A 13,253-nucleotide genomic window follows, 5' to 3' on the forward strand; every position below is an offset into this window, starting at 1 on the left:
CATTTTCTGGCTGAACCATTTTCTCAGATAAAATGTTTGACTCACATTCCTGCCAAGTTATGGGCGCAAGAGAGAGAAAAGGAAAAGAAGTTGAGAGGCGACCCTCGCCCTGGCAGCATTTGTCTTGCGCATTGCTGTCCGAAACACAAGCACACGTTGCCACAAAAGCGTGGCTCCCCAAGGCGTTCAAGGCAGAATGCGATTGAACTTAAGCTCTTATCTGAGACGGGATTTTAGGTCTCTCCAGAGACCCAATTTATAGTAAAGAAATTGAACGCAATTATATTTACATAGCGGAATCCAAACTCTTCGAGAGCAGTAGTAACAGCAGGTGAGGTTTCAGAACACACAAAGGAGATAACGTTTCTAAGATGAAAAACAAAAAACAGAAAATCCGCGACATAAAAACCAGATATGCTGATCCTACTGTTAAGAAAGCAACCCCCCCCCCCCCACCCAAACCAGCCTTTGCTCATTCATATTTAGAAGGTGAGAGCGTGAGAAGAAAACATTTGGTACACAGACGTGGCATTTTAAGTTGTCTATAGATTGGCAACCATTTATAAGCTAATTTAATCAAAACCGTTTCCACATGATCTCATCAGGAGACTATCTGAGCATAAATATTGTTGTTTCACTTTAAAATGTCACTTTGGTGGTGACCTCTGCATCCCGTGTGCCATCTGCTAATAAACATGTCTGAAGTTGTGCAACCCTGCCCCTTCAGCTCTTGTTCATGTATTAATCTTCCAGACAAGGCCCGCATCTGGGAGAGAAGGCGGACAGTAAGCAGACACACCCCGGCCCCATCGCTCAGGACTGCAAGAAATCAAAGCCCGTCATCTAACAGCTCCCAGAACCACGGCGGCCACCGCATCCTTATAAACCTGTCAGCACGCATGAGGGTGTCTGTGTTCAAGGAAATGAATGACTAATACCCTTATTTGAGTCTTATGTGAAGACAACGCTATTCTAACACACGAGATAATATACGTAGTCCTGTTTATTCAACTGGGGTGGGGGTGGGGGCGGGGGAATAAACCTTTGCGCATTTCCCTTGGAACTTGAGATCGGATCATAACTCATGTGTCCAGAGGCAGCAGACATCCGATCCTGCTACTGGGGCTTAAAATAGCAATGAGTGAACCGTGTTAGAAACAGAGGTAACGCTTCTCCATGATCGGTAGGGAAACTGGGTTTGGTTCCGTTGTTCCGATTGTTCTCTCGTGGCGCTTGTGTTCCGTTCTCTCCTCTCTCGTTTTAAATAATGCTTGACGATTCACCAGTCTCCCGATGACGTGCTGTGGAATGTGATGGTCGCTGTCTTCATATAGAGTCATGCAGTTTCTCTTTCCCTGCAGGTCTTTGTCATCTTCATCCTATACCCGTGTGAATAACTTTAAGGCGCACACACTACTCCAAGATGTATGCAAACAAACATGGTTTACATCGGGTTGGATATTTAATTAAAACTATGAAATCGCGTTAGGATCAACTAGTTCCAATAGACTCCAGGAATTTAAAAACAAAAAAACAGCTCACTTGTGGGTTTTGAGCTCTGTGATACCCGTAGCCACCAGGGAGGCGTCTTGCCTCGACACACCATTTCTCTGGGTTCCGCGTCCTGTGGCGGACACCGCGCCCACCCCCATTCGTGTCCTGTAGCCGCTCACTGTTTGCATCAAGAGTGTTTTTAATAACTGCCTCTGGACTTGGGACAGTGAGGAGGATCCGCATCGGTGCTGTCCCCGGCGGGGAGGGGAGAGCCTGAGGGGCGGCCGTCGGAGTCTAGCCAGCTTGTAGCCAGCCACGCTCGGGGCCAGCATGTCGGGATCCAGCGTGTAGCAAATGCAGTAAAAATTTGGTTGGTTTCTGTGTGAAGTGTGGTTACTGTCGTTCTTTCGTTCCCTGGCTCTCGTTTCTTTAAGAATCACCCCAGTGAGACCCGTGCCAAAGGCCGCCACCCGGCCCAGGCACCCTGCTCAGCCTGGGCACCCAGGGCGCCCCGGTCGCCAGTCGCCGGCTGCATGTATCTGCGAAACTGCAGAGCGCCTCCCGGTGACTCGGCGCCCGGCCCTCACGTCACCTCATTGCTCAGGCTTTCTCCGTATGGATCTGCAGGCGTTGTGAAATGAGAAAACACTCTTCCATCTAACTGCTCGGCCCAACCTGACAATAGGAATATAATTATGTAAGATTTCACAAGCAGAACCACCGCAGATCATGATCCGGCTGACTCACGGGCGACAGGAGGATAAACAAACAGCAACATAAGGAAATCACTCGGGGTGTTTTTAATGATTCCCAGGTGGGGAAGTCCGCCAGTTTGGGGAGGGCCGGTGCCCGTGGAGGAAATAGGTTGGGTTACATAAAGCTGGGGCCTTGTGGAAAAATCACAGCACGTTTGTAAAGTTGGGGTTCACAAAGGTAAGCCAGGTGGAGCAGGAAGTCCTGCCGCCTTGCAAGGGGCGCAGGGGGCCCTCACTCATTCCCTTGGGGGACCGGCCCGCGGGGGGCGGGGGGCGGGGAGAGGGCAGGCCTGTAGACAGCACATGTCAGGTGGGCTCATTAAAGGGGATCCTCCGTTTACCAAAGGCAATAAACACAGACCACCTCCCGCAGCCCACAGTCCAAACACCACCGCGGCCCGAACAGGCCTGCGGGAGAGCCATGAGAGCAGGGAGCAGCCGCCAGTCAGCTCTTGCAACCCAAGTATTTAACTCCGAAGCATTTAACTCGAGCTATGTGACACGAGCCATTCCTAGAGCTGATGGATCTATGAACACGGCAGGGTTGGGGGGTGGGGAGGGGCAGGGAATGTCCATTTGCAAAGGATCTCCAGTTTAGGGACAGGATATTTATTCCAGATTCCATCCCATCTACCTGCTTGAAGAGCCCAGGAAGGCCTTCCCATAGGTCCCGGAACAGCAGCCCTTCCGGGAGCCCCGGCCTCTCTGGGCGGAATTAGCAATGCAAAGAACGGGTGGCCGGCGGTCCCTCACAGGGACCTGCTGGGATGCTCTGCTCCAAAGCCGATGTCATATATCATTCGAGGGGAAACCATTAAGTAGATTTATTGAAAGAACGTTTCTTCGGCACAGGGAGATCTTTTTGATGAAAGATGGGACTCATTATTCTCTGCAGGACACAGATTGACTTATCTCCTTTATCAATTACAGTGTCTGCTTTCAGCGTCTCTCCATCAGCACGGGGCTTTGTAGTCCCTTCCCAGTGCTGAGGCCAATGTGTCTGAAGAAAAAGGTTTGTGTTTTACATTTTAATTGGAAATATAATATTGCACTTTGGAACTCTGACCCTCCCTTTCCAGGACAACGTGCCAAAGATCAATGGGGAGACACCGCCGGGCAGGCTGGGACAAGGACGTCCCTCCCCTTTCCTGGGGTGACCTCAATGAGTTGTCCTGGTCCTTCTCCCCAGCACACATTCTCAACAGTGGGGTTTTGTGTGTATGTGTGTCGGGGGAGGCGGGGGAGGTTGACAGCTTCGACCAATTTCCTGCACCATAAAATAAACATAGATTAACGAGAAACTTAAATTAGTATACAGAGGTTTGCAGGACCTTGGAAATGTGGTCCAGACCAGTTGATGCGTATTTAAATTCTACTGCAGGGGAGTTGCCACTGCACCTGTCCACAGTAGGCCCTGTGCTTTTTAATTTCCAAAAGCCACTTGTTATCATGTGGCCAAGAATGGTAAAAGGGCGCACACGGAACTGAGCAGTCTTCTAATGGCAAAACCATGTGTGAATTTGTCTCTGAGTTCCCCTCAACCCACCCCATCATGATGCAGGTACTTGATCCATGTATAAATGATACATTGAATAAATGGACAAATGAACCATCTATCAAAGGGATAGATCAACCTGCGGAAGAAATAAATTTTTAAGTCCCACTGCTTACATGACACAGAGATAGCCACTCGTGATGATATATGGCATTACTGTTGTACCTTTAACCCCAGGGAGTCTGTAGCATTTCTTAATCAAAAACATGGCAAGCCCCCAAAACACTAATTTCAGAGGACGCTGGGCCCCTGCAGGCCCACCATCCTGCCCCCCCCCCCCCCCCCCCCCCCCCCGTCTTCCCATTCCTGCATATATGTATGTCCCTTCCCTCGGCAGCAGATCTGATGCCAGTCCCCACCCCCGGATGCATTCCTATATTTCCACAATCCCAGACGCATGTCCTCATGAGTAGGGATAAGATTTGGTTCCTAGACTTGGTCAAACCCAACTGCTCGTTTCTGGCAGATGCCCCCCAAGTTCCATCTCACCACGTCCCATTTAAAACGTACCTCGCTGGGGAAGCCTTCCTCTTATGTCCTGACCTCTGAACTAAAAGCTCTCCTGACTGAATCCCCAGCACTCTCTGATGTATGCTGGGAATGCAGAAAACAAATAAACAAATGAAGCGACTTCACCCTAAAGAACCCACATTCTCGCTAGAGGGAAAGAAAGTGGGCGTGGAGAATGGGGCATTCTGAGCTCAGAACCACTGCATTGCAGCTTGTTCCCCTGCTGGTCTCGCTGTTGCTACTACTTGTGCCCTCCCTCATGTTACAATGCTTTGGGCGCCATGCTGTCTTCTGGTGACACTGTCAAGAAGCCACCATCTGCTTCCACCCTAGTAGCATATCTTATCTTACCTCCACACACCCCAGATGTCCGCGGACCACCCCCCGCCCCCAGCCCCAATCTGCAAAGGCAGAGCTTTAAACTGGCCTACACTCAGGCTGTTCAAGTGGATCGATTCCTCGTTGTAGCTCCCGTCCCAGGAGCAGCGCCCACCTTAACATGCTAAGTACTCAATGAATGTTTGCTGAATGGATGAATGACGCTGAAACCCCTTCGATGAAGAACTTGCAATCTAACCAGGTCAGTTACTGTTGTACCTTTCCAGGCGGCTGTAAACTTGGGTTCTGGGAGACACCCTTGTAGTCAGTGGTGACCTGGGCGCATGGAAGGAGAAGTCTGGCCTATCAAATGGAGCCACCTGTCTGGAAACAAACGTCTAGCTCTACTTCTGTTCACGTGTAGCCTTGTCAAAGTCATTTAACATCTTCAAATTTCAGCTTTTCACCCCAAAAAAGTAAGGATAAGAATGTGTAGCTCAGTTGGTTACAGTGTCGTCCTGTACAACAAAAGATCTCATGTTCGAATCCCAGTTGGGACACATGCCCAGATTTTGGGTTCAATTCTCTGGTTAGGGTGCGTATAGAAGGCAACTGATTGATGTTTTTCTCTTCTCTCTCTCTCTCTCTCTCTCTTCACTTTCCCCTTTCTCTAAAAACCAATGAATATGCCTCCTTGGTGAGAGAAAATAAAAGAATATGCAGAAGTATATGGTTATTTTTCAAAGTGTATAAGTTGTAAAAGTAAGTACAATATTTTAACCTAAGTTAGTGGGTATTAAGGAAAGAGTCATGGTTTAGGATTCAAAGTCTAGAGACCTGGTTCAGACATAGATGTGACCTTGGCAGCAGATTTAGCCTTCCTGGCCTCAGTTTCCACATCTATAAAATGGCCCCTAAGAGCATTACAGCTCCAAATTTGTAGTATTACCATTAATGCCTCTATTATTAGTGGTATGCCTGTATTCAAATTTTGTCTCTAGTATGCAAGTTTCTTGAATCAGATACCTGCAAGGAAAAATACCACCCCTACAATTAAGATTCTTTTGGTTGAGAGTTATAAAAATCTATTCAAACCAGCAATGGGAAATTAATTCTAAAGCTACAGGGGTGTTTCCCAGAACCCAAGGGCAGAAATGCAGAAATGTACTGTGGCCAGGAAGTACAAGGCTGTGGGGAAACCAGGCAAGTCTCTTTCTGCCTTACTCTCAACTCCCCTCCTGCCTCTGAGCATGTGAATCATTTCTCTCCACACCAGCTCCTGCTTCGCAAGTGCACATACCAGAGAACAGGGCTTCCACTAGAACCCAAGTTTGCTGCCACCAGGAGAAACTCGGAATCTCTATTGTTGTTTTTTAATATGGTTTTATTGATTTCAGAGAGGAAGGAAGAGAGAGATAGAAACATCAATGATAAGATAGACTCATTGATTGGCTGCCTCCTGCATGCCCCCTACTGGGGACCCAGCCCCCAACCTGGGCGTGTGCCCTAACCTTTGACCTCCTGGTTCATAGGTCGATGCTCAACCACTGAGCCATGCCACCAGGTTGAATCTCTGATTTGCTTTCATTCCCAAAGTCATAGAAAGGAATCCCTGTTAGGCCACGTTGGCCCAGGTGTTCACTGATGGCCCACTTTGTGCATATACGGTGGCCCCAATTCTACCCCCATGGAATAGGGCAGAATAGTCGCCAGAGAATCGCTTTTTTGGAAGACAACCCAATAGGTATCTGCCTCAACTACTTCCCGGGGGGGGGGGGCAGGCAAGGCTCATGATAGTCACGTGCTAGTTCTTACTTTCGGTGTAAACAATGAAGCTTAAGTAACGGAGTAATAGTCTCCCCAATGTCACAGAAGATTGGGCTCAGGTTTGTGACGGCTGTGCTGTTTTGTTTGGTTTTGCTTAATCCTTTTAGTCTTTAGTTTCAAGGGTCTGATGAACCACAAAGCTATTCTGAATGAGTCATAAAACTACCTAGGAGAAAAATAAACACTTTCAAAATTAGTGTCTTGTTCAAAGCCTGCTTTACTTCGGCATAAATGCTGAGAACTTTAGGCCCTACAGTGGCCATCCATCCTCACCGATTTCTGTAGAACCAGAGACCGAAGTGGGTTTTAACTGTCAGGACAGTTCTGGTTCTTACAAGTGAGGTAGGCAGAGATGGAGACAATCTTGGTCTAATTGTCTTTCAAACTTTACTCCTGAGTTTTCAAGGGAGCCCAAAGAAGGGAGGAGACTTGGTTATTTACATGGGTAGGAGGAGGTAGACAATAGAAAGAATCTGAAATTTGGATCCAAAAGTAAAGTGGGTGAGGAAGCCACACTGCACCAGAGAGGAATGAGGAAACGGGACGTTGTGGAGAAAGACTCAGTGTTCCCCGCAGGGAAGTCATTAAATGACAGTTGAAATCTTGTGTTTCCTCTTCAGCCTCCCCCTAGATCTTCTACATGGGTAGTCACTTTCCTGAAAGGTGTTTGGCCACGGGTCCTTCCTTGTCGTCTGAGTGCAGCGGGAGGAACTAGATTCCTCTTCACCAAGCCCTGGGAAACACCAACATTGGAGGTCTAGGCTGAGAAAGAGGAGCTCATGCTGGGAGGGAATGGACGGCCAGGGGAGGGCGGGAGGCTCACGGGTGGCAGTTGCCACAGTGAGGAGGAAGGACAGTCAGGAAAAGAGCCCACAAGGTCCGGCATCAGGAGGTCATGGACGAGCTTCGGCAGTCTGTTCAGGAAGGAGGACGAGGAGGATGCGAGGAAGGGCAGTCTGACTGGAAGGCTCCTCAGGCCACGTCTAAGTCCATTGTCTTCCAGACCCTCGATATACTAGTTCACCAGATGTAGGGACTGTCAGTGCTACAACTTTCTAGAGAACAATCTGGTAGCATGCATCCAATATGGAGTGACAAAAGGGTTCTTCTGATGTCAGTAACCTCTGCCCACTCCCCACACGGAGATGGTGGCTGCTAGGGCGCTGTCAATGCAGGAGACAGTACCGAGGGGCCTTGCAGACCAGTGAGTCTCATTCGGGTCAGCATGCGCTCCAGGGACCTGTGACTGGGGTGTGTGTTGGCTGCCTCTGCAGATGGAGAAACTACAGGTGACCACTGGGTGCCTGGCCTGTAGGTGCTGCCCCACAGCCGTGCTTCCCACCGTGGCAGGAAGCTGACACTCATCCTGGCGGGCTTGTGGGCTTAGCTCTCTGCCTGTTTTTATTCCCTGAGGATAGAGCTTCTGCTTCAAGAGAAGGACCATGAAGCAGAAGGTTTAACTCAGTGGTTCTCAACCTTCTGGCCCTTTAAATACAGTTCCTCATGTTGTGACCCAACCATAAAATTATTTTTGTTGCTACTTCATAACTGTAATGTTGCTACTGTTATGAATTGTCATGTAAATATCTGATATGCAGGATGGTCTTAGGCGACCCCTGTGAAAGGGTCATTCGACCACCAAAGGGGTCGCGACCCACAGGTTGAGAACCGCTGGGACTCCACTTGACGTTGAAACTCCACTCAAAGGCAGCCCGGAGGGGGGTCCTTGGCAAGGGCTGTGTGGGGACCGAGGTGGTGAGGATGGGGCGTGTGTGCACACACTGAGATATATTGGCTTACATGGAAAGGCTGTAACTAGGCTTCAGTGATAGGCTCAAGAGGGCTGTGAATTATTTCTCTTGCTGTTGAAGAGTGGAGTTGATTCCCCCTCCTCTCGAATCCAGCTGCCCTTGTCATCGCTAAGTCAATAGAACCGATGGAAGCGACATGGAGCCAGTTCCAGGGCTAGCCTTCTGGTGCCGCCTCCTGCTTCCTCCCTACTAGGCCACTCTCTCTTCTGACTCTCACTCTTGGAACCCAGCCACCATGCCGTGAGAAGCCCACGCCACATGGAGATGCCACCCGTGGGCGCTTTGGTCAACAGCCTTGGCTGAGCTCCAAACCGACAGGCAGCATCGACCGCCAGCCGTGTGAATGGGCCATCTGGATGCTCCAGCCTGGTAAAAGCTCAGGTGACCACAGCCCTCACCACCATCATGCTGAGCAGAAGTACCATCCAGCTGAGCCCAGTCACCCCACAGCGTGGTGAGAAACGATGCAAGAATGGCTATCTTCTGTCACTCCATTTTGGGGTGATTTGTTGTGAAGCGGCAGATAACTGGACAGTTTTCATTCATATTTTCCAGAGAGTTGGACCCAGGTGCTGGAGTGAACTGGCAACGGTAAACCTTGCCCACGAGCTCCGATCCCTGCTGCGCAGAATGCTCGTCCCAGTTCCTCCCGAGTGGCACCGCAGGGCTGGCGTCCTCTCTGGCCTCTCTCGTCTCCCTGTAGGTGCAGACAGTGCAGGCAGTGTCTCGGGTGTGGGGTCCAGGCTCAGAGGGACTGGAACGTCCAAATGAGGAAGCAGAGCCTCATGGGGCTGGGGCCGTTTGTGCAAAGGCAGCTGGATTCAACATTCCATTTTTTCCTAGTCAGTCTCCGTAGGAGAGGGCCAGACGCCAAGACCGGGTGGGCCCAGATGGCTAAGTTCCCATTCTTCCTCCCATTGAGGGCTAATTTCAGTTACACGATATGACACTTGATCACAATAACTGCATGGCTGTGGCTTTCTTCAGCACCATTGATTCAAGTCTCCCAGGCCAGGTCCCTGGCTCAGCTGGACAGCCTACTCCTACCCTCTGGCTGGCATTCCGCCCAAGCACCAGGGCAACCCTTTCTTCTTAATATTTTTATTGATTTCAGAGAGGGAGAGAAAGATAGAAACATCAATGATGACAGAGAATCATTGATCAGCTGCCTCTGGCACACCCCCACACTGGGGATCGAGGCCGCAACCCAGGCATGTGCCCTGACCAGGAATCGAACCCTGATCTCCTGGTTCATAGGTTGATGCTCAACCACTGAGCCACACTGGCCGGGCTTAAGTTCTTTACTGTAGTTTCATCTGTATTAACTTTTCATCCAAATCTCAGTTGTCAGCTACCGGGGGGCAGAGGCCATGGCCTGTTTTGGATTCTGGACCCTGCTAGGCAGGTGCGGAAGGGATGGCAAAAGCCTGAAGCGCCCTCCTTTTTGTCTCGGGGGAACCAGAGTCAATGCCAGTTCATGGGAGAGTGTGGCCCAGTGGACCAGGGCTTTGAGCTTGAAACGAGAGGTGCCTTGGAAAGTTCTGGTTCAGCTATACCGGCCAATCCCACTTTTCTCACTGGGTCATGATCGTTGTTAATAAGCATATTTATTAATTGAAATGAACTCATTTATAACAGGCAAAGTCTGCTTAGAGCTCATGCCACCGTTATAGCTCTTTGTATATCAGATTCAAAGAACTTAAATGTACATACTTTTAATATCTTGCAGTTGTATTGTTTTCCATTTGTCTGGAACATAAATGATAGCAGAAAGATCCTATTTCTAGGGGGAAAAAATAAAATTAAACAAGGTGGTCTGTGGTGAGTTATCGTGTATGGAATTAATCTCACATCCAGGTTGGGATGATCTCATAAATTGTTCTTTTGGTTGGCAGTTTCACCCCAGTCGGCCAGATTGAGTTATTTCCTCGTCAGTCAGACCCCCTGGGTCGTCCGTAACGAAGAACACATTGTGTGTCTTGGCGAGCACGGGTGGTAGAGGACAGATGCCCACAGTTGTCTGAGAGCCGTCGGCACTGAGCTCAGCCACACATCCTCGAGGGACAATTGGTGATATTGTCAACAGGGCGTTGTTGCAATACCAGGACGGGAGGTGGGGGCGGGACAGACAGAGATGGGAGGGACACCCTGGAACCTGGAGTCTGACACGAGTGTTTTTACACGGAGGCCTGTGTCAGACCGTGTGACCCAACCCCCGTAGAACAATGCAAAGCCCCAAACTCCAGAGACAGCTCAGGAAGACGTGGCTCAAGAGGCCAGGAGCCCTATCCACAGAGCCATGGCGTGTGGTGTCTCTGGAGGAGCAGCCCTCACATATTTGGAGGACAGACATGGCTTCCGTGGCACAGGCTTTCGGATCCCTCAGATCCAGTGGAGGGGAACAGACATGCAAGAGAATGCACTTCCCGCATAGCCGAGGGGTCTCCTCTGGTCCTGGGGGTGCCACAAAGTCCCCTCCAGAACGGTGTCCCCTTCCTTCTAGTGGGAGAGGTGACAGATTCTACCAACCTGGCCCCGAACCGCGCCCTCCGAACGCTGGCGATGGCCTGACCTCTAAGCGGGCATCATTGGCTCCCTCTCAGATTTGCAGACGAAACAGCCACCTGAGATCCGCTGCTTCATCAACGGCTGTGGGAGCTGGTCCAGAAGCCGTCTTTGCAGCTGAAACCCCCGGCCTCGACTCCTCTCCTGTGACCAGCAGCCCCATCCGTGAGGCCCGCGGGCCGCACCTGCAGCTCAGCGCAGCCTGGCTGGAAGAGGGCGTCGGCTGGGCTCCCCCCGCCCCCCCCTTGCCAGGCTGGCGGTGCTGGGGCGGCTCTGGGTCTGGTCCGGTCCGGTCCGGTCCGGGACTGTCAGCACAGGCTCCGAGGACCCTGAGGACCCGCCTGTAGAAGCCCAGACTTCATCCAGAGCAAGTGCTCCACAGGACCGCCGCCGGCACCGCGTGACCCATGGTCTTGGCTTGTCCAGGGCCGGGTTTCCTGGGACAGAAGCTGAGACCAGAACTGAGCAGCTGGTCCCCTTCCCTCCAGGGCGCACCCCATGGGAGCAGATGCGAGGAGGCCGGGAGGCTCTGTTCTTCCCGAAGCTGCCACTGCCTGTGGGCTCCCCGCAGGGCTCCCTCCACCTTCAGCAGGAGGCATCTGAGACCTGGACCGGCCCCTACTTGAGCCCTTTCAGCAAGCCTTGCTTCTTAATGCAGAGAGAGAGAGAGAGAGAGAGAGAGAGAGAGAGAGAGAGAGAGAGAGAGAGAGAAGAGAAGAGAAGAGAAGAGGAGGGGAGGGGAGGGGAGGGGAGGGGAGGGGAGGGGAGGGGAGGGGAGGGGAGGAGGGGAGAGGAAGAGAAAAGGAGAAAGAGAGAGAGAGAGAGATGAAGAGAGGAAGGAACCGTGTGCACAGGCCCAGGGGAGCTAGCCTCCCCCCTGGCTCTCCATGGCCTCTGGGCGGGGCCGCTCCCCCGGGGCCCACGCTGTGGTCTCGCCTGAGGCCAGTGTGGAGCCTGGGCGCCCTGGCCTGTGTGAGGCCCCAGGAGCCGGTCAGCAGGCGTTCTCCTGCCCCGGCCTTCAGAGTGCCTGCGATCCCGAGTCAGAGACCTCAGCTTCGCCAAGGGTTGTGCCTGGTGTCTGGAGACACAGCTGGTGAGGAGAGGAGACACTGGTGCTGGTCAGGCGATGGCTCGTCCACCAGGAAGAACACGCAGGGAGCACGGGCCCCTTGCCGCGTGGGAGCCCGAGTGCTGCGGCCCCTGAGGAGGCCGCGTTTCAGGGACCGGCCGCTGAGGCCGCTGAGGACGGACACGAGGTGTCCATGCCGGCCCCCAGACCTGTAGGCAGCTCCGCAGAGAGCGGGGCCCCAAGGTCACAATTGGGGGCATTGAGGAAGCAGAACAGTGACCACTGGGTCTTGGGATGAGACGCCCTGCTCTGGGCAGCTCCCGCGAAAAGCTGCACAGTGGGATGAGTGTCACTGGGGCCGTGTGGACATGACCTGCTCAGGGTTCTGCACCCAGCAAGTCTCAGGACCTTCCCAGGCCACGGGTGTGCTGGACGGTTAGAGGATTGTTTGGGGCTAAAACAGCCGATACCCCAGCTCACTGAGCCCCAGAGGAGGAAGGAGGAGAACCCTTCGAAACCTGAAACTCTAGAGCCTGAGAGTCAATGACCTGAGCCCCAGGCTCCCTGGGGCCGGGTTCTCTGCGGCTCCTCTCCCCAGGCCCTGCTGGCCAGGCCGACTCATCTCCTCTGAACATGCCTGGCCCTGACCTGCCCCCATATTTTCCTCACGTTCTCCTGTCTAACCTCTCTCCCTTCCCTCTCCCTTCCCTCCGCTCAAGCCCGCCTCCTGCATGAAGCCCTCCTGGATGCCCAGCCTCTGCCTGTCCAAACACACAGCACCCTGGGCTGCCTCATTCATTCTCTCCTTAGTGGACACTGAGCCTCATTCTGTCCCCTTCCCTGGACTGCAAGCTCTAGGAAGGCGAGCGCTATCTTTTGTTTTCTGCATCTCTCCAGCAGGTCTGGCCCTCAGGGGAAACCAGCTGATGTCTTTTCAGCAAATGGAAACTCTGATCAAAATCGGTGAGCCGTGCATCTGCTCCGCGGCCCAGTCACTCGCCCCCGAGAAATGGGCCCCACGATGCCTGTATGAGGACGCTCACAGCAGCTCTACTCCTGACAGCCCCTCGCTGTGAACGGGCCCATCCACAGGCCCTTAGATAAGCACACAAGGGATCATTCAGGTTCGTCATTGGGATGAACCTCAAATGCACCAAAACGTCCAGCCTGCACGGCTTCATTTAAATGGAGCTCTAGATCAGGTGACCTCGTCTGGGTCGATGGCAGCTTCTGGGAGTCGGGTGGGGGGCTGACTGGGAAAGGAGCGCCGGGGAGCTCTCTGGGGTGATGGTCATGCTCCATCTCTGGACAAGGGTTTGGGTTGCCCAGGTGTCTGCATTTGTCAGAAC

The 13,253-nt window shown here is 52.2% G+C and overlaps 1 protein-coding gene across 9 annotated transcripts in view; it reads left to right on the forward strand.

The window, feature by feature from the left end:
* STAU2 (staufen double-stranded RNA binding protein 2) overlaps nt 1-1,881 on the forward strand; it is a 231,358-nt gene extending 229,477 nt beyond the window's left edge. For all 9 annotated transcript variants that reach the window (XM_059672853.1, XM_059672852.1, XM_059672849.1 and 6 more), the window contains one exon: nt 754-1,881. In XM_059672853.1, the coding sequence (XP_059528836.1) occupies nt 754-847 (94 nt within the window). In that variant the 3' untranslated portion in view covers nt 848-1,881. The remainder of the gene's footprint in view (nt 1-753) is intronic.
* Nucleotides 1,882-13,253: the final 11,372 nt, after the last annotated feature.

The sequence above is a fragment of the Myotis daubentonii genome, chromosome 17 (genome assembly GCF_963259705.1).
Source record: "Myotis daubentonii chromosome 17, mMyoDau2.1, whole genome shotgun sequence".
NCBI classification, from domain to species: domain Eukaryota; kingdom Metazoa; phylum Chordata; class Mammalia; order Chiroptera; family Vespertilionidae; genus Myotis; species Myotis daubentonii.